This window comes from Artemia sp. Qi Xiang Cuo, unplaced genomic scaffold (genome assembly GCF_049724085.1).
Source record: "Artemia sp. Qi Xiang Cuo unplaced genomic scaffold, ASM4972408v1 HiC_scaffold_3104, whole genome shotgun sequence".
Classification (NCBI taxonomy): domain Eukaryota; kingdom Metazoa; phylum Arthropoda; class Branchiopoda; order Anostraca; family Artemiidae; genus Artemia; species Artemia sp. Qi Xiang Cuo.
This window is the reverse complement of record NW_028300499.1, coordinates 82,258-104,552: the sequence shown is the minus strand read 5'-3', so window position 1 is coordinate 104,552 and position 22,295 is coordinate 82,258. Positions and strand designations below refer to the sequence as shown.

The following is a 22,295-nucleotide window of genomic DNA, read 5'->3' as shown; positions in this document are numbered from 1 at the left end:
TTCAATAAGTTAAATACAATTTTACTCTTACTGCTGTTAAGCCCACAAAAGTCTTAAATTAAAAAGTTTACTGAGTAGAAATTTCTCTAATGAAACTGAAAAAGATGTTCTACAGATGAACCAGCTAACAGGAAGAAGAACTATTCTGTTGTAAATTTCTCCCATGGTCTGGTTAAAGACATTTAAGGGAATAAAATCTAAAGGGATATAATAAATCTATTGTAAGGGAAAAAATATTAAAAACAGAATCTATAAGGATAAACTAAATTTAAAGGTACCCGCCAATTAAATCAATTCCTACGAAACATCTATTGTTGCCTTATATGCCAAAAATGTCACAGGAAGACCTCTTTATACAGGGTAGGCCAAACGTCAAACGTAAATAGTTTTAAGTATATAAAGTTTACAAACAAATTTAAATAAAAAAAAAATTAGATAAAAATACAAGTGTATATGTACAAATTTATTTATATAAGCATAAATAAATGTTTACAATAAAAAAATTAATATGGATATATAAAACAGTTTAAAAGATATAATTAATAAACAACTTTAACCCCATTATCAACCCTATTTAACATCATTATTGGCCATCAAAAAATGAGACAATATTCAAGATTTAAGTATTTAATTATTTATATTTCAGTTGAATAAAAGTTTTATAACATATAAATATATAAAAGTTGTTTAATATAAAATTTGAATTATTAGTTACTATTTGAAAAACTCTTTAAAAAGACTTTGCAAACTGAATTTGAACGACTATAGGCGTGTTATCCTTCTTCTTAATATTTATATAATTATCTCTTCTAATTATCCAGATTATAAGGTTTAGATGATTTAATCCAGGCTTCTCATTTACAGAATAAATAAGACTACAAATCTGTGGATATTAAAATCATTTTTTTTTCTTGTGTTGGATAGCTAAGGCTTCTGTGTGCAAAAAAAAAAAAAAAAAAAAGAAAAAAAAAGTGCAGTCAAAAGCTTTGTATGCTTGTCAAAACAGTTCCTTGTTAACAAATTAATTTTAAGGAAAGTTCAGGTTGTTTTAAAATAATATACGTGAAATACAGTAGCATGAAGTTTTCTAAAAACACAGTTCTCTGTAATGTTATTCTTTTTCCATTGACCAATTTTACATTAGATTACTAAAATACTCCAGAAAAAAATACGATTCTTCTTTTGCTGGTAGCGAAATCACAGATGGCACCTAACCTGGCATTTGTCAATGGTCCTCACTCCTCTTCTTTCTTTCCTCTGCAGAATATTTACATAATGGACGGGGTCTTGGTCGAACAGTATCTTGCTCAGGTTCATCATCAGAATAAGAGACATTCTGAAAGAATATATTATTATAAGCTAACAATAAATAAATAAACAAAGGAACTTACTAGCCATTTGTTACTGTATATGAAAAAAATCCTCCCCTTCCCTCAAGTTATTTGTCTGACTCGTAAAAACGTAACAAACTGCAAATACACAAATTTGTGATGCATTACTTATTTTTTCACTCCCCCCCCCTCCCGAACAAAATTCCTGGATACGACCTGTTACTGTATATGACAAAATATTACGTTTAAGCTCTTTATTTTGTTTACTTTTTTGGGAGAAGAGTAATGGGATAGAAGTTTACTATATTGCAGCACAGTTGTGGCAATAATGTTATTCTTGGATTTTAAAAATATTTCTGTTAAAACCATAACTGCCATAATAAAAACAAAATTCAAGAAATGAAGATCGAGAATGGGGTTTTTTGGCTCGCTCTTGGAATTAAGCTCTTTTTTGCTTTTCAGTTCTGCTAATTTTGGATTTTTTTTATTTGTTATTTCGGTTCCATGGGTGTCCTTTAGACTAATCTCACGGACAGAGGGAGGAATGACTTAACCCTATCCTTTTTTAGTTATTCGTATATTAAGTAGACTCATCGAGTTCGGCTCTCTCCTGGCTCTCTAACCTATCAAATGCGCAACCCTGCTGCCTAGTGTTGTAATTTTGCTGTATTAAGAAAGACTTACCTTTCCTTTACCCTCTCCAATTAATTTTTTTTACATCTTTTCTCGTGACCCCTTCCCATCGTATTTGAGGACTTTCTACTTTTCGTTGGCTCCACCCGGATGGCTGGTTTTAAAAGCTGATCATCTTTAATCCGAAACGCATAATCTGGCCATCTTAACTTTTCTTCCTTTATAGCCCTAGGAGCTTTATTACATTACAACCCCCGATGTCCCAACTTTCTTGTTTGAAAAAAGGCCCACTTGAAACTTCAAGCTCACGTTCGATTTATTTACATAAAATGGAAATAACAAAACAATATCCCAAAGGGCTTAATATCCCGTTATTTGGGAAACGACTTACAATAGATAAATAATGTTAAAACTGGGCATATCCATACGAAAAAACGCCTAAACGTAAATCTATAAGGAAAAAAAATCAACTCCCCGACACCGACAGACCCCAAGAAACTGCCATCCTCCTATTACCCGACAATCAAAAACAGATTAAAAATTTTCTATGTCATCGAGGATCCAACGCTTACAAAACAAGACCCCAAAAATATAAAATCCTAAAATAACTAAAATTTATTTAATATTTACCATTAATAAAAAAAAAACTGTCCATCTGTCTATTAAAGGAACCATGTGTTCATGACTGTCGGATCTCAGCAGGAAAAAAGTTCACAGCACGCCCCACAGTCACGGACAAACAGAAGTCTGAATAAACCGAGGAAGTAGCCGGAATCATCATATACCCCCAGTAACGAACTGTGTATAAATTTAAATTTGTACACAGTTGTACAAATAATTTCTCTAACTTTCTAATTTTTGTTTAAGGAACTATGAGATAGACCCAGTGTATTTTTCGATATCCAGGGGGGAGGGAGCAAAAATACCCCCGAAAAGGTGTTTTTCAAAATCTAGGGGGAGGGCAAAAAATTTTGGGATAGTACTCCAGTTCCCACCCAATTTACGCCACTGGTTACGCCCTTTGGTTTCGGTTACTTAGGCCTCCCCATCCAATAATTACAAGTTAAACAGATCAGAATAAAGAGTTCACAGCAAAACATCTAGTAGGTTCTGTGCGTAAGACTCGAGATTTGCTGAAAAAAAAAAAACTATCAGCTGCCTTTTTATTTATAATACTTGCTGCGATTTTTTGGAAGCCTTTGGCTACCAATTTTTCAAGAGGACGGACCCCCCCCCCCCCCGAATGTTAGAACAATAGTAAGTTGCAAAGACATACAAACTTAAAACAAAATTAATAAACGGAGATTTTCACTGTTTCTTGTAGATGATATCAGAGTTCAGCACGTTATGACTGCTTTTCTTAATGGCAATTACCAACACACCTTTACTTTAAAACGAAAGCAGCAGATTTGTGTGTTCAATGCAGTCTTATATAAAATACAATATTATATTTGTTATTAGTCCAGAAGAGGACACTAACTCTGCTGTTACCCTAATCAGTTCTTAGACCAAACTGGCTAGATCACACAAAAAAAACAACATAAATCCATAAAGGAAGAAATAGTTTTAGCCAGTTATCAAATATGGCTCCCGAGGGTCTTTTAGGGAGGCTTTCAAAATAGAAAAAAGTGTATTCCTGGGGGATTTCACTTAATGGGGATAAAAAGGAAATTTCCTTAGGTCAAATTTACAATAGCTTTCATTAAATCTGAATTATTTTAATATTATGTTGTACTTAGTTGAATCTGAGTCCCTGCCCACTTCCTCTTCGACAAATGAAATTATTTCGGGAATTCCTGATAAAAAACAGCCTTCCTAACATTTTTTTTTCTTTAAAGAAGGTAGAAGAACAAGTTGAATGAAACTCAGGAAACAACTCGAACATAAAATCCTTAAAAACCCTGAAAGAGGTTCCTCTTAGATCTTAGAGATTCATTAGAACTTCTTGGGAGGATGTAAAGAGGGAGGGTTTGGCTAGATTAGGATGGAGGAAGAACGTGAGTAGCTGTGTTGACCTCAGGCGGCTTGATACGAAAGTGAGTTGTTAGCAGTTGTTATAGTAGTAGAATGACTAGCTGCAGTGAGTGATGCTGCAATGAGTTGTTAGTAGTTGTTATAGTAGTAGAATTACTAGCTGCAGTGAGTGCAGTGAGCGATGCTGCAATGAGTTGTTAGCAGTTGTTGTAGTAGAATTTCTAGCTGCAGTGAGTGATGCTGAAGTGAGTTGTTAGTAGTTGTTATAGTAGTAGAATGACTAGCTGCAGTTTGTGCAGTGAGTGATGCTGCAATGAGTTGTTAGTAGTTGTTGTAGTAGTATAATGTCTAGCTGCAGTGAGTGCAGTGAGTGATGCTGCAGTGAGTTGTTAGTAGTTGTTGTAGTAGAATGTCTATATGCAGTGAGTGATGCTGAAGTGAGTTGTTAGTAGTTGTTGTAGTAGTAGAGTGTAGTTGTTGTAGTAGTAGAATGACTAGCTGCAGTGAGTGCAGTGAGTGATGCTGCAATGAGTTGTTAGTAGTTGTCGTATTAGTAGAATGTCTATCTGCAGTGAGTGATGCTGAATTGAGTTGTTAGTAGTTGTTGTATTAGTAGAATGACTAGCTGCAGTGAGTGCAGTTAGTGATGCTGCAGTGAGAGATGTTGCAGTGAGTTGTTAGTAGTTCTTGTAGTGGTAGAAGGTCTGGCTTGAATTTTTATTTTTTATTTTTTTTGCAGTTTGTCTTTTGCAGCCAGTCCCCATTTCTACTATAGCCCTATAGGTAGGGCGAAGGAGGCTCTTTTATCTTATTTACTATGACAGGCTTTTAAGGTTGTTTTGCTTTCAGTTTATCATTGTTTGAAGGTTTTTCTCCTTTTTTCAAACCCCTTTATCTCACATTGAAAATGGTGAAGCGTGATCTAAGCCCAAATATTTGCTATTTTCTTCAAATGTTTCCTCATTTCCATGCATTGTTATTTTTCCATGAGATGGCACATGAAAATTAAAATCAAACAAAAGACAATTTTTGTCATATTTTTGTTAGAATAACTGCCCCCCACTCTCCTTTCATTAGTCTAAAAATGACAAAATTTTATCATTCTTCTTTTCCTAATTCGCGTATGTTGTATTATTATTCAAAAGTGAATGCATTTTATACGATTAAAGTCGAAATTTGAAAATTTACTCCGAGGACTTCTTTGCTCCTCCAACTAAATCAACATAAAAAAGAAGAAAATCAAGTTCTGTTTCATGTTTAATAAACCAAACAGTATAACCAAAGTCAGCGCTTCGTTACCCGGGATGGCCCTCTGTGAATCTAATGTCGGGGTAGTAATTTGCTAATTTCGATAACTAAGAATTTTAAAGATATCTAAAATCAGGTATACTGATTGCTAATTTCAGTGATCTGGAAAATAGATCAAGAAATGTAGATAGCATGATAGCACACTGATGGGATTATTAATCATTAAAATCGTTGTGCTAGGAAACGGTAGCCCCCATCCCCCTAATCCCAAGTGCTAGAAATATAAAGCCATAAAAGAAAAAAAAGTCTTTACTGTTACAAGTATTAGTCGTTGCTCTAACCAAGGAAAAATGCAGGAAGAAAATTTGCCCTACCCCTCGGGAGTTTATAAATTGTCAGAATTGAATTGCAATTGATTGAATTTCTTATGGTTCCATAACTAACAAGCTACTATTAAAAATTTGGTTGCTTTAAGTCCCGAGATTAGCAAACTACATGCCTGATTTTAGAACCTAAAGAGCACTAATCCGGGTCCAGAAGACCCGATTTTAGTGGACCCCCCCACCCGCCCTAAAACAGCATTAATTCAAATTACTGTTTTTTCCAACTACTGTTCAGCCTGCACATTTACCTAGCAGGCGCGGACACCTGTTAGCTGTTTCTAAATATTCTTATTTTCCAGTTAGGTTGCCCCTTATATTACCAGAAATTTCATTTTAGAAAGATGTTTAGTTTCCAACCGCTAGCTGCTGAGATTGCACAAGATTAGGAAGTTTTCAAGAGGAATCTGGAAAATTTCTACAACTTATTTCATATTCTATTTGTTGTGATAACTATTTGTCACATTGTCACAGTTATTTGTTATGACATATACTTGTTGTGACTTTGACATTGCCACAATGTCAGAACTTAGTATTGTAACAACTATTTGTTGTGCTCAATCTTCCCTTGTGAGTTTTTCTATTTCTTTCTTTTCCATTTATTTGCTCTGCTTCGTTTTCATATTTGTGTTAGCGAGAACGAATAAACTTATCTTGTCTTCAATTCCCCCCCCCCCCAAAAGAAATGATTGTATAAAACGTAAAGACTGCAATATAACGTATAGAGGCTTGAAAACAGAAATAAATCAACTTACAAAAGACAACTCGAGGCCAGTTAAGGGCTCAGCCGAGAGGCTGAAATGTGAAGATGAAGATGAATTTGAGTTCAGCGTCATTATGGGCAGAGAGCTCCTCCCTGGAACAATTGAAGCATCCTCACTGACTGCATCCTCAGTTTCACTCTCGACAAGGTCTACGATTTCTACGTCTTAAAATAGATAAAACTAAATGACAAACAATCGTATAAAAATATAAAATTAAATAAATAAATTCTTGGCTTTATTTAAAATATTATATTTTAATTAGTAGCTTAGAGGCTATATAACGTCTAACTTGTTTACTTTTAGGAACATTTTTGCTTACAAAAAAATGTATACAAGAAGCTGTGTCAAATCTTGTGTAAACATTAAATTAGGTGCTCCAGCGTATTTGAAATGTTGACTCTTGAATTACACAAGCTTATGTTGATAGACTGATAAGACAAGTCTATTTCCGGAAATGATGATTAACATTAACAACGATTCGGATATGCTTGAAGGGTATTGCTTTTCGTCATACCTGATGACGAAACATAAGTATATGGGTGTGACATCAAAACCAAAGCTCAATCACGCCAATGGGAACGACTAGAAGAACAAAGGCCAAAAAAGACTGCATAGCACGAAGAACTCCAAAGCACACACGCAAAGCACACACTAGAAGTGCTTCAAGTATAGAAAAAGTGGGTAGAAAAATACGAGGTGGGCTTATGTTATGGATGCAAAATAGGTGTGGGTGAAACAAATAAACACCTCACTAGAAAAACAAAATTCATGAACAACCCTCGTATAATTTTAGAATCACATATAAATCAAATTCTTTCCTTTTAGTCCCTTCTTAAAAAGTGTAAGGAGGATGTATAATTTTTTGCCAGTGTTTTACTGCTGTTTGATGAGGAGGCAAACGTTCCTCTCACCCTTTGAAAGGCTCTAAATTTTGCTTACAGCCTAAAGTTTGGTGATAATGCACAAGAAAATTATAAAATCAACGCAGAATATATAAGGTGTATTCTGCTCACAATGAAATCACAAGGAAAAACCGCACGAATATCACATAACCAAATATGTTCCGAGACCACACTGGCTATGGCTATGCATGTCGTCTGAATAAAAACGAAAAGTTTTTTTCTGTGTTTGAGCACTAAGAATGGCTTGGCCGTCGAAATTTCTGTTTAAGTCTTTTCGCTTCGTTTTTTTCGATTAGCTGAAAATCAACCTGGTTCTATTAATTTTCCTGATTCGTCAGTCTCAAAAGACCATCTTGGTTGCAGCGGTAGCTAGCAGCCTAGAAAGATTCACTTAAAGGGCCAAAATTTGGCGCTGTAGCATGCTAAAGCCTGCTAATATAACAAGCATAATTTTTTCTTCTTTTTTTGAGGTTATAGTGTCAAAAGACTTGGTTGAATTTTAACTTTTTAGTTCTACAAGGATATACTCTAAAGTTTAGGCATTAATAAAAAAAATAAAAATGCTAAAAAAAATCATTTACAACATGATCAGATTTTATAAAGGAATTTTTGTGACAGATTTGTCATTCCACAATAAAATAACAACATTATTGGCAGTTCGGAAGATATTACAAAAATATACTAAAATATTCGTTTTTAAGAACCTACTTTTATATATATATATAAATTAAAGACACACCCCCCCATTTATGCCCTTCCTCCCTCCCCTTAAAATTTCTGTCCTACTCGTAAAAACGTAACAAAACAGCATATAAACAAATTTTTGTTGTGATTCTTAATTTTTTTTTGTAACATACCCCCTCCCCCCTCTAAACTTAATCCTGAAAACGGCATTGATTATTTGACAAGGGAAAATAAAAAAAGTACACTTGCTAGGGCAGGTTGCAATGGCACATTAATAACTTTTATAACACCATTATTTCTGGGCAAAACATTATTTTTGGGTTTAGAGTAAAACGATCATTCCTATTCTTTCCATACTAAATTTATTCCATACTAAAATAACTATATATTGGCAGTTCGGCAGATAATTTCCAAATATACTAGATATTTGTTTTTAAGATTCTGCTTTTCAACATTTAGAAGATATTTCTGATTTTCTTGCCACGTTCTGGCTAAAAATATTGTTCTCATACTAAACTCAACGTAAGAAAAAGCTTTTTGACTATTTTAGTAAAAGCCCTTAAAAGACTCTACTTAAAAGACCATCATTTGTTGTTTATAGCATGGTAAATCCTTTTATATCAAGCCCAACTTCTGTTTTTTTTTAGTTTTAGTAGTAGAGATGCCTCATGAGCTCCCACGGGGAGTCCATATATGGGCATAGAGTCATTAGGGAGAACACATGGTTAATGGGGTCAATGACCTAAATTTCACAACAACAACATCGACTTTGACATTCGCTGAGAGCGTGCACTTACAACAACAACAACATCGACCTTGGAACACCTGTGCTGTCGACCTCAATTCACCTATCGTGAATCAATAATTCCCCTTAGAAACAACAAATTAATTTCCCTTTCTTGACAGATCAATCAATCAATGACATCATCTATCAGACTTTTAAAATTTTCGCCTAGAAACGATTCTCCAGGAATAGATCCAAGTCATTAATGTCTTTGCCTCGGAAACAACTCTTTTGGTCGAACTCCAAAGGATATTAATAACCAAAGGCCATGGAAACAATTAGGCAAGAAGCATCTTAGCGATGAATTGTTTTAGCGCGCGAAAAGGTTTCATATTAATTTGAAATGTGTTAGCGCAGAGATGCCAATAAAAACTTACACGCACACACACACACACACACACACACAAAAACTTACACATGCACGCGAAAACTTACATGCACACAAAAACTTACATGCACACAAAAACTAAAACACACACACACAAAAAAAAATAACAAACACAAACACTCTAAAACACTCAAACAAACAAAAAAAAAATTCAACAAAAAAAAAAACTTACACACACACAAAAACTTACACACTAACACAAAAAAACTCACACAAACAAAATCACAAAAAATTAGACACACACACACACATACATACAAAAAAATCACACACACACAGAAGAACTCTTACACACACACGAAAAAAATAACACAAACTCAAAAACTAACACAAGCACACGAAAAAATACACACACACACATTAACACTTAAAAACACGCTAAAAAACTTCCACACACACACACACACAAAAACTTACACACACACACACACACACACACACAAACTAACACACACACACACACACAAAAAAAAACAAACACATGCACACGAAAACTTACATGCACAAAAAAACTTACATGCACACAAATAATTACACACACACACACACACAAAACTTACACACACACACACACACACGAAAACTTACACACACACGCAAAAAAATAAACAAACAAAAAAACTTACACACACACACAAAAACACACGCACGAAAACAAACAAATACACACACAAACACAAAAAACTTCCACACACACACACACGAAAACTAACACACACACACCAAAACTTACACACACAAAAACTTACACACACACACACACAAACACACACACACAACTAACACACACACACACACACACAAAAACTTACACACACAAAAACTTACACACACACACGCACACACAAATTGGTTATCAAATAAAGAAATCTGCGGTTAGAAGAAAAGCGACAGAGATGATCATACTGAATCGTAAATGAAATATGCGGTCAGAAGCGAAGCAACAGTAAGAATTACAACAAGTCCCAGGAGAAAACAAATCCTGTAAAATGGACGATTCTTTGATGCATTAAAAGGAATGAGGAATTGAATTCACGACAGAATTTAATTCAGATGAAATTGCTGATTTGAGACCTCATGACTTAAAACTAAAGAATAACGAGATGATCATGCTAATATATAATTAGAGAATCAAATATATACAAGCCTACCATGTGCCCAGTGCCGGGGCCCAGACGAAGCATGGGCTTCTGGTATTATTATATAAACAATAAATAAAAACACATTCTAAATTTGAAGATAAGAAAGTCGCCATGCAGTTGGCAAACTCTTTAACCAGCCCGCACAGTTTTATCACTTCTTCTAATAAATAATTCTAAAAAAAATGTCTAAAAAAGAAATTAAAGAAATCTAAAAAAATAATTCGAAAAAAATTAAATTTTGGGAAAGTTTGTGTGTGTGAGGATGAGACATAGGAAGGGTTTTCTATCGTAGTGTTATTTTAAAAAGTGTTTGAACTTATCATGTTTTATGCGGTCTGTCGTATTTGTAATATCCATGGCCCATGAGGCTTTTTTCAGAAATATATCTATATACAAGCCTGCCTTGTGCCGAGTGCCCAGACGAAGCACGGTTTTCTGGTATTATTATATTAAAGTAAATAAAAACACCATCTAAATTGGAAGATAAGAAAGTCCACCATGCAGTTGGCAAGCTCTTTTACCAGCCCGCAAGTCTTTATCAGTTCTTCGAAAAAATAATTCTAACAAAAATTTCTGTAAATTTTGATAGGGCGGTAATGCCTATTTTTCATTGAAAGTAGGAAAGTAATAATTTGGTCATAGATAAATGGTACAAAAAACATCGCTGACAGACAAACACGCAAGGGAGGTTTTGAGCCCTCCCTTATTTTCTTTTTTTTCGATTTCCCCTGTCTTGCATCTAGCTCACCAATTCGCTCTGCTTTCTTTTTAAGTTGCCCCCCTTAAAAAAAAAAATTAAAATGACACGTATTATACAACTGTAGTAAAAATTAGTTTTCAAATAATTCATTTAAATAGTAAGTGTTCTTTATCTCTGTTTATCTGATTAGGTCCAATCTATCACGTATTTTCTTTTAATTGGAATTTCCACTTATTTGTGAGTAGGCCTAATTTTGCTGCCGTTTGGTATCGGTTGGCACTGTTTGTCCTTGGTGTTGGACAATGTGGTATGAGTATATGCTAATTTAGCCGCATGTATGTCCTGGCCTTAATAAATGAAATAGTCTTTTTTTTACTTTTTTTGTTCTTACTAAGCAAAAGTTTGCGATCATTCTAACGATTGCATTTTTTTCTTCTTTTCTCCAATTTTACTTTCCTTTTTGACAAAATTTGACAATTACTTTTAATTTAAGAAAACATCACGACTAGTGTAAAATACTTTATTTTCAATTATTATTTAATTATAACTTTTATTTCTAATTTTATCTTATTAAAGCATAAATAAGTAAATAAAAAATTAACTCGACTAGAAAATTTTATATCATAAACACGGCAAAAAATGAACTAAATATTTCTGAGGCACGTTGTAAATCAAGTACATAATTTATGAAATTATTTTATTTATAATATAATTTTTCATATTATTTTATATACAATTTACATATTTATAATATTAATAATAATTTTTTATATTTATTACACAATTTATGAAATAAGATTCATTGCTGTATTAACGTATAAAACATTATTAGTCTTTAATATAAGTTTCTTTTTCATATTTTCATATTTCATATTTTGGCCTGTGTTGTGCTGAGGACTGTCTTTTGACATAGGGATAAAATATTCATTTACAGTTAAAATTCCACTATCTTGAAAAATAAAGAAAAAACTATTTTCCTATTGTTTCTAAGTGTGGGTCGTTGTTTGTTGATTCTCCAATCACCTACTGGTGAAAAAACTTAATTGTTTTTGTGTTCGTCTAATGCGCTTTGACACAGATAAAATTAAATGTAAGTTTTAGAATAGACTTATTCAATTTAGATTCTTATTTAATGGCTAATGCGGACTAAAATTTTCTATATGAATGCTTAAATTATATACTAAATTACATCATTGTGACTATTGAAAAGTCAATATTCAACCAAATCTTTTTATAGTAAAACTAGAGATGCCTCATGAGCTCCCACGGGGAGTCCATATATGGGCATAGAGTCATTAGGGAGAACACATGGTTAATGGGGTCAATGACCTAAATTTCACAACAACAACATCGACTTTGACATTCGCTGAGAGCGTGCACTTACAACAACAACAACATCGACCTTGGAACACCTGTGCTGTCGACCTCAATTCACCTATCGTGAATCAATAATTCCCCTTAGAAACAACAAATTAATTTCCCTTTCTTGACAGATCAATCAATCAATGACATCATCTATCAGACTTTTAAAATTTTCGCCTAGAAACGATTCTCCAGGAATAGATCCAAGTCATTAATGTCTTTGCCTCGGAAACAACTCTTTTGGTCGAACTCCAAAGGATATTAATAACCAAAGGCCATAGAAACAATTAGGCAAGAAGCATCTTAGCTATGAATTGTTTTAGCGCGCGAAAAGGTTTCATATTAATTTGAAATGCGTTAGCGCAGAGATGACAATAACAAAGGAACACGCTGAATTTACGTTTAGGGATTATTTGGGCGAAACCGTTTTAGACAGGTTATGGAACTATTTCGGCGAAACGGTTAGAGACATTTTAAAAGATGATTTTAGGAAAGATTTTAGAAGAGAATTTAATGGTGAAACTCTGTGGTCGTTATAATACACAAGTTTCATTTGAACAGTGTTGTGAGGTCCTCTAACCCAACCCCAAAGGGTTCCAATCCTCCTACCCCACCCCCGAAGGAAGCCCCCGGTCCTCAAAAGCCCCCCAAGCTCCCAAAGGCCCTCCACCGGTCCCCAAATGTCCCCCAGGCCCCCAACTGCCCCCCCGGACCCTCAAAGGTCCCCCAAGCTCCCAAAGGGACACCGGCCCCCCCAAAGGCCCACCCAGACCCCCACACGCCCTCCCCCGGCCCCCCAAAGGCCCATCGAGCGCCCAAAGGACCAACGGGGGTCCAAAGGCCCTCCACCGGCCCCCAACAGCCCCAAATGCCCTCCCATGGTCCTCAAAGGTCCCCCGGGCTCCCAAAGGGCCACCGGCGCCCCAAAGGCCCTCCACCGGTCCCCAAATGTCCCCCAGGCACCCCAAAGCCCACCCAGACCCCCCAAAGCCATCCCCCGCCCCCAAAGCCCAACCCCCCGGCCCCCAAGGTCCCCCCCAGCACCCAAAGGACCACCGGCCCACAAGGGCCCCACACACCCACAAAGGCTCTCCCCGAGCACCCGTCTTTCGTTGATGTGAGTTGTCTGAAACCTATGATTTGGGCTGTGTAGTTTGCTACTTCAGGCTTTTCTGAGCAGGATTTCTTAGCCATTCGTAGGTGTGTGTTGACTGAAACCAATACTTTGGGATGAGTAGTTTGCTATTTCAGGCTTTTATGAGATAGGTTTCTTATCATTTCGTTGGTGTGTGTTGAGTGAAACTTATGATTTGGGATATGTAGTTTACTTTTTGGACTTTTCTGAGTTGGATTTCTTAGTCTTTCATAGGTGAGTGGTGTCTGAAACCTATGATTTGGGATGTGTATTTTGCTATTTTTGACTTTTCTGAGCTGGATTTCTTAGCCTTTCATAGGTATGAGTTGTCAGAAAAATATGATTTGGGATGTATAGTTTGATATTTATGACTTTTCTGAGCTAAGGTTTTATATTATTTAGTAGGTGAATGTTGACTGAAACCACAAGTTTGGTATAAAGAGTTTGCTCTTTTGGGCTTTTCAGATATTTGTGTATTAGTCGGTGCTAGGTGTGTGGTGTAAGATACCTATGATTTGGGCTATTTGGGTTAATATTTTTGAGTTTTATGTTCTGGGTTTCTTAGTCTTTCTTAGGCGTGTGTTGTATGAAACCTATGATTTGGGGTGATTGGATTGCTACTTTTGACTTTTCTGAACTGGATTTCTTAGCCTTTCATAGGTTTTTGTTGTCTGAAACCTATAGTTTGGGATGACTAGTTTGCTATTTTTGACTTTTCTGAGCTAGGTTTCTTAGCCGTTCATAGGTGAGTGTTGTCTGAAACATATGATTTGGGATATGTAATTTGCTATTTCCGACTTTTCATAACCGGATTTCTTAGTCTTTCGTAGGTGTGTGGTGTCTGAAACCAATGATTTGGGGTGTGTGGGTTGCTATTTTTTAGACTTTTCTGAGCTGGATTTATTAGAAATTCATAGGTGTGTGTTGACTGAAACCTCTGATTTGGGATGGTTAATTTGCTATTTTTGACTTTTCTGAGCTAGATTTCTTAGCCAATCATATGTTTGCCCTTTCAGAAAATTATGATTTGGGAGGTATAGTTTGCTTTTTGGACCTTTCAGAGCTAGGATTCTTAGTCACTCATAGGTGTTTGTTGTCTGAAACTTCGAGTTTGGGATGAGTAGTTGGCTATTTCAGACTTTTCTGAGCTAAGGTTTCTTAGTATTTCATAGGTGAATGCTGTCTGAAACTTATGATTTGGGATATGTAAATTACTATTTCGGGCTTTTCTGAGTTAGATTTCTTAGTCTTTCATAGGTGTGTAGTGTCTGAAACCTATGATTTGGGATGTGTAGTTTGATATTTTTAACTTTTCTGAGCTAGGTTTCTTAGCCTTTCATAGGTATGTGTTGTCAGAACATTATGATTTGGGATGTGTGGGTTTCTATTTCAGGCTTTTCTGAGCATGATTTCTTAGCCATTCGTAGGTGTGTTTTGACTTAAACCTATGATTTGGGATGGTTAATTTGCTATTTTTGACTTTTCTGAGCTAGATTTCTTAGCCTTTCATAGGTGTGTCCTTTCAGAAAATTATGATTTGGGAGATATAGTTTGCTTTTTGGACTTTTCATAGCTAGGATTCTTAGTCACTCATAGGTGTTTGTTGTGTGAAACTTCGAGTTTGGGATGAGTAGTTGGCTATTTCAGACTTTTCTGAGCTAAGGTTTCTTAGTATTTCGTAGGTGAATGCTGTCTGAAACTTATGATTTGGGATATGTAAATTACTATTTCGGGCTTTTCTGAGTTGGATTTCTTAGTCTTTCATAGGTGTGTGATGTCTGAAACCTATGATTTGGGATGTGTAGTTTGCTATTTTCGACTTTTCTGAGCTAGGTTTCTTAGAGTTTCGTAGGTTTGTGTTGTAAGAAAATTATGATTTGGGATGTGTAGTTTGCTATTTCAGGCTTTTCTGAGCTAAGGTTTCTTAGCCTATCATAGGTGTGTCCTTTCAGAAAATTATGATTTGGGAGGTATAGTTTTCTTTTTGGACTTTTCAGAGCTAGGATTCTTATTCACTCATAGGTTTTTTTTGTCTGAAACTTCGAGTTTGGGATGAGTAGTTTGCTATTTCAGAATTATCAGAGCTAAGGTTTCTTAGTATTTCGTAGGTGAATGATATCTGAAACTTATGATTTGGGATATGTAAATTACTATTTCAGGATTTTCTGAGTTGGATTTCTTAGTCTTTCATAGGTGTGTGATGTCTGAAACCTATGATTTGGGATGTGTAGTTTGCTATTTTCAACTTTTCTGAGCTAGGTTTCTTAGCCTTTCATAGGTATGTATTGTCAGAAAATTATGATTTGGGATGTGTAGTTTGCTATTTCAGGCTTTTCTGAGCTAAGGTTTTCTAGTATTTCGTAGGTGAATATTGTCTGAAACCTATAGTTTGGGATGAGCAGTTTGCTATTTTTGACTTTTCTGAGCTAGGTTTCTAAGTCTTTCGTTGGTGTGTGTTGACTGAAACCTATGATTTGGGATACGTAGTTTGCTATTTTTGACTTTTCTGAGCTGGATTTATTAGCCTTTCCTAGGTGTGTGTTGACTGAAACCTATGATTGGGATGAGTGGTTTGCTATTTTTGTCTTTTCTGTGCTAGATTTCTTAGCCGTTCATAGGTGTGTGTTGTCTGAAACTTATGATTTGGGATGTTTTTTTTGCTTTTTGAACTTTTCAGAGCTTTGAGTCTTTGTCCGTCATAGGCGTTTGTTGTCTGAAAATTCTTGTTTGTGTTGAGTAGTTTCGCTATTTCAGGCTTTTCTGAGGTAAGGTTTCTTAGTCTTTCATAGGTGAATGATGTCTGAAACCTATGATTTGGGATATGTAAATTACTATTTCGGGCTTTTCTTAGAGGGATTTCTTAGTCTTTCATAGGTGAGTGTTTTCTAAAAAATATGATTTGGGATGTGTGGATTGCTACTTTTGAATTTTATGAGATGGATTTATTAGCCTTTCATAGGTGTTTGTTGTCTGAAAACTATAGTTTGGGATGACTAGTTTGCTATTTTTGACTTTTCTGAGCTAGGTTTCTTTGCCGTTCTTAGGTGAGTGTTGTCTGAAACATAGGATTTGTGATATTTAAATTACTATTTCGGGCTTTTCTAAGCTAGATTTCTTAGTCTTTCATAGGTATGTGTTGTCTGAAACCTATGATTTGGGATGTGTGGGTTGCTATTTTTTGAATGATCCGAGCTGGATTTCTTACCCGTTCATAGGTAAGTGCTATCTGAAACTTGTGATTTGAGATGGTTAATTTGCTATTTCCGGCTTTTATTAGCTAGGTTTCATAGCCTTTGATAGGTGTCTGTTGTCAGAAAATTACGATTTGGGATTTGTAGTTTGCTATTTGAACTTTTCAGAGCTAGGATTCTTAGTCCATCATTGGTGTTTGTTGTCTGAAACCAATAGTTTAGGATGACTAGTTTGCTATTTCAGGCTTGTTCATTTTGAATTTCTGTCATGAAATGCAAGAGTTGGAAAATTAGGGTCTTAGTCCACCAGCTCAGTATTAGGGTCACAGTCCACCAGCCTGAACGGTGGAAATTCACTAGCTCAGAATTGGGGTCTTAGTTCACCAGCCTGAATGGTGGAAATTCACTAGCTCAATATTGGGGTCTCAGTCCACCAGCCTGGACTTTTAGTTGATAACCTTTCTTGTTTCCGAATTGTTGTTCATCTATAAGTTCAAGGATCGTCTCTTTAAATCAATTAAATAAAAAAAGTTTTTAAACTGAAAGTAAGGAGCGACATTAAAACTTAAAACGAACAGAAATTATTCTGTAAATGAAAGGGGCTGTCCCCTCCCCAACACCTCGCTCTTTACGCTAAAGTTTTTTATTGTTTTAAAAAATAAAGTTGTGAGACAGAGTTAAACTTTAGCGTAAAGAGCGAGGCGTTGGGGAGGGGACAGCACCTTTCATATACGGAATAATTTCTGTTCGTTTTAAGTTTTAATGTCGCTCCTTACTTTCAGTTTAAAAAACTTGTTTTTTTTATTTAATTTCTGATCATTTTTTAGTTAATGTTGCTTTTATTTTGGCTCACCGTCATTGAATAAGTAAACAAAATTTGCATAAAAATTTTACCTTTCTTTTGCTAAATGGCTGTCTCTAAATTTGGTTCTGACGTAATTTACAAATTAACTTGCGCAACGAACTTCTATATTCGTATATTTTTCTTCTGGCAAAAAATACGTTGCAGATATAGTTGCAGATTTTTGCAGATATGTGCTTGAAACCTATGTAAGAGGGTTTTCTGATACGCTAAATCTGACGGTGGGATTTTCATTAAAATTCTTTCACTTGTAGGGGATGTTTCCTCCCTCTTTAAAAATCAGGTAAATTTTTTCAGGCTCGTAGCCTTTGATGAGTAATACTAAACTTAATAAAATTTATATATTTAGAATCAGCATTATAAGCCCATTCTTTTGATACAATTATTGACATCAAAATTCCGTTTTTAAAAGTTTCGATTACTATTGAGCCGTATCGCTTGTTTTTTTTTGTTTTTTTTTACGTATATGTTATTACGCATATGAGGGGGTTCTCCCCTTAGTCAATACCACGCTCTTTACATTAAAAGATAAAAAAAAATTAACTCACAAACCCCTGAATCACAAAGGCCGTTTAATTAGAATAGATAGCTCTTTTGAAAGCACTAAAAAAAACTGTAGCGTAAAGAGCGAGGTATTGATTTGGGGGAGAACCCCCTCATATACGTAATAATTTCTGTTCGTTTTAAGTTCTAATGTTTCTTCTTACTTTCAGTTGAAAATTTTTGTTTTTTTTAATTTAATTTCTGTACGTTTTTTAAATAATGCTTGGAAATCTGGCGCATCCTTCACAGAAATGGCCCTTACCCCAAAGAAACATCCTCCACGGAACGATTCTCTCGAGTAACCCCGTCTCCCGTCCCCCCCCCACCAGAAAAAAATCCTTCCTGAAAATGTCTGTATACTTCCCAATAACCAATACAATATGTAAGCAATGGGCAAAGTTCATATCTTGCAGCCCTTCCCCTGGGAACTGTGGGGGATTAACTCATCCTAAAAGACATATTTATTAGATTTTCGACTATTCTGAACAAAATGGCTATCTCAAAATTTTAATTGGTTAACTGAGAAAAAAATGAGCGTGGGAGGGGGCCTAGTTGCCCTCCATTTTTTGGAGGGCACGCATCGTGATCTTTCTTCGAGCAAAAAATGCAAATTTCCACTTTTTTGCAGATAGGAGCGTGAAACTTCTTTAATAGGGTTCTCTGATAAGCTGAATGTGATGGTGTAATTTTCGTTAAAGTTAATTAAAAATGCAAATTTCCACATTTTTGCAGATAGGGGTTTGAAGCTTCTTTAATACTGTTCGATGATAAGCTGAATCTGATAGTGTGAATTTCGTTAAAGTTAATTAAAAAAATTTGCAATTAAAACAAAATTTTATTGTTTTAAAAAAATTTGAGTTGTGAGAAAGTCAAACTTTAACGTAAAGAGCGAGGCGTTGAGGAGGGGACAGCCCCTTTCATATACGGAATAATTTCTCTTCGTTTTAAGTTTTAACGTCGTTCCTTACTTTCAATTAAAAAAAACTTTTTTTTTATTTCATTTGTGAACGTTTTTGAATTAATGCAGGTTTTGATTTTGGCTCACCGTGCATGAATAATTAAACCGAAATTTGCATATTAATTTTACTTTTATTTGGTTAAATGGCTTTCTCGAAACTGGTTGAATTTTATTTACGAACGTTTTTATTAGTAATAAATATACGTAACTCACGAATTAACTTACGTAACGAACTTCTTATATTCAAAGATTTTTAATACGTATATTAGGGGGTTCGCCCCCTAGCCAATACCTTGCTCTTTAAGCTAAAGTTCGAATTTTGTTCCAATTCTTTAAAAATGACCCCTTAATCACAAAGGCCGTTAATTAGAATTAATAGCTCTTATGAAAGAACTAAAAAATCTTTGGCTTAAAGAGTGAGGCACTGACTAGAAGGTGAACCCAATCATATAGCTAATATTTTTTTGTTCGTTTTAAGTTTTGATGTTGCTCCTTACTTTTAGTTGAAAAACTTGTTTTTTTATATTTAATTTCTGATTTTTTTTATAAATAATGATGGGAAACCCGGCCCCCCCTTCATGGCAATGTCCCTTCCACCATGAAAACTTCCTTCATTAAGAGATCCTCTCATATATCCCCCGACCCACCTCCACCCCCCACTACCAGCAAGAATTTCCCCTGAAAACTTCTTTATACTTCCCAATAACCAATACTATATGTTAGCATTAGGTAAATTTCATAACTTTCAGCCCTCCCCCTGGGGGCTTCGAGGGATTAAGTCATACTAAGAGACATAGTTATAATATTTTCGACCATGCTGAACAAAATGGCTATCTCAAAATTCTGATCAGGTGACTTTGGGAAAAAAATGAGCGTGGGAGGGGGCCTAGTTGCCCTCCATTTTTTTGGTCGCTTAAAAAGGGCACTAGAACTTTTAATTTCCGTTCCAATGAGCCCTCACACGATATTATAGAACCACTGGGTCGATACGATCACCCCTGGGAAAAAACAAAACAAAAAAAAACAAATAAACAGGCATCCGTGATCTTTCTTCTGGCAAAAAATGGAATATTCCACATTTTTGCAGATAGGAGCTTGAAACCTCTACAGTTGGGTTCTCTGATACGCTGAATATGATGGTGTGATTTTCATTCAGGTTCTATAACTTTTAGGGGGTCTTTCCCCCTTTTTTCGAAAATCAGCCAAATTTTCTGAGGCGCATAACTTTTGATAGGTAAGATTAAACTTGATGAAACTTATATATTTGAAATCAGAATTAAAATTTGATTCTTTTGATGTATCTATTGGTATAAAAAATTCCGTTTTTTAGAGTTTCGGTTACCATTAAGCTCGGTCGCTCCTTACTTACAGTTCGTTACCACGAACTGTTTGATCTGCTGCGAAGCTCTTATACAGTTTAGAGAATATCGATGTTAAGAAAACTGGTGGGAATCCATAGAAATCCAAAATATTTTCATTTTATGTATATTTCTTCTGTATGTATGTATAAATATTTGATAAAGGTTTTGATAGTTTATCAGGATATGCTTTTACTAAATCAATCGGAATATCAAAGGAGGCATATTCAAGTTCTCCTTGTTTTTTTCATTCCATGGATTTCGTTGTGCAACATTTTCGTTTGCAATTCAATGTGATTTTTGCTGTTTCTATGTTCATACCTTTTTCTTTAGCTGTTCAGAGTAATTTGTCCTCTTGTGTAATTGTGCGTGCACCCTAGATTCTAACAACAATACGACCACCCTTAGTGGAAAAGTATGTAATTTTGCTCTTGAAACGTACATAAATGTGATGTTGCACACACAATTATTTTTCTATTATTAAGGCTATAAACGACTTTTCTGAAACTCGTGACCTATTAAAATCATTTTTTCAGGCCAGAAAATCTCAGGGTGACAATTTTCAAAATAACAATAATATGGAGCTGTTTACAAGAAAAAAATTATAAATACATATACATACATACATGCATACACAGTTGCTCGTTTAAAGAGAGTAAATAGATCAATGATTTTGTTTTAGTTGCTATTTTGTTGTTATTAATCATATTATCAGTTGCTATATTGTTGCTATTGTCAGATATTTTTGTAGTATTTTGGTGTAGTTTTGCTAAATAACTAACTAAATAACTAAAAATAACTAAATATAACTAAAATAACTAAAAAAAGTACTAAATATCTCTTCTTGTATCAGAATTGATTAGGAATATCCTAAAGGAGTCTTACATTGAAGAAGAGGATCCCGAACATCTATAACTATCTCGATTTGAAATTTTAGTTTATCAGCAGAAAAGTAGATGAAATAAGTGACTATACGGTGTTTACAGCAAATCCCCTATCAGACGCCAAGTCAATTTTTTTACAAGAAAATACCATATCTAATTTGTATGCAAATTGTCCAACTTTGCAAAATTCTGTGCTAAACAGCAAAAACTTTTTTTTGCTTTCATTGACATATATCACAAATATTTTAAATAAATATACCTCCTGCCAAAGTAAGTCCAGGAGATGTTGATTTTAAAGAGGTCGACATCAGCTGTAAATCCTCACAAGACAGTATACAACGCAAAATTTTTAAGCCTGTCATCCGACATTTAAACAGAATGTACATCAAAGTTTTTGGACAAGAACTCACATATCATTTAGCTGTTCTTCATAAAATAATCCGTAGATTTAAGTTTACTCGTTGTATGGAACATTTGGCAGAAATTGTTCTAACCTTTATTGGCAACAGGAACTGCAGAATTATAACTGCTCAAGAATGGTTCTAAATTACACTTACTGGCTTCTCCCAGGCTTTCATCTGGATTTGGAGCCAATTGGGGTCCGTCGATAACCGAAACTCGACCTTGAATCCACGCGTTACTTGAATTGCCAGTATAAGGAGCTAAAGCACATGTCGTTCCATTTTCTTCGATTTCTATTGGAGTAGGCGTCACTTCATCGAAAAAGATGTCTGCCGGTGGCCGGAATCCACTGCCAGTGGCCAAAGGTGCATCATCACCCTCCAAAAAATGCAAGATGTCTGCCAGAGTCTCGACCATGTGTGGCTAAAAGAAACAATAAGTATGACTATGTTCAGAGACCATTTTAAGGGCTAGTTTCAAATATTTTCTTGGTACACCCACGTGTCAGTCTTCATAAACGGTAATTGAAAGATGGCACACTTTGCTTTTGCAACTGGCTCTACTTATTGCATTGTAGAATGCTTTCAAAAAAACATTAGTCAAACTTTAACCTGAATAGCTGGGGTTCACGGAGGAGGCACCCACTCTCATATCGCATTATTTCTACTAG

At 35.1% G+C, this 22,295-nt stretch overlaps 1 protein-coding gene across 1 annotated transcript in view; it reads right to left on the bottom strand.

The window, feature by feature from the left end:
- Positions 1 to 568: 568 nt before the first annotated feature.
- The window catches only part of LOC148938582 (uncharacterized), a 38,876-nt gene continuing 17,149 nt past the window's right edge, over positions 569 to 22,295 (bottom strand). Inside the window, exons 2-4 of the mRNA XM_089107686.1 lie at positions 21,781 to 22,048; positions 6,322 to 6,494; positions 569 to 1,336 (exon numbers count right to left, since the gene is read on the bottom strand). Coding sequence (XP_088963812.1) covers positions 1,226 to 1,336; positions 6,322 to 6,494; positions 21,781 to 22,048 — 552 coding nt within the window. The 3' untranslated portion in view covers positions 569 to 1,225. The remainder of the gene's footprint in view (positions 1,337 to 6,321; positions 6,495 to 21,780; positions 22,049 to 22,295) is intronic.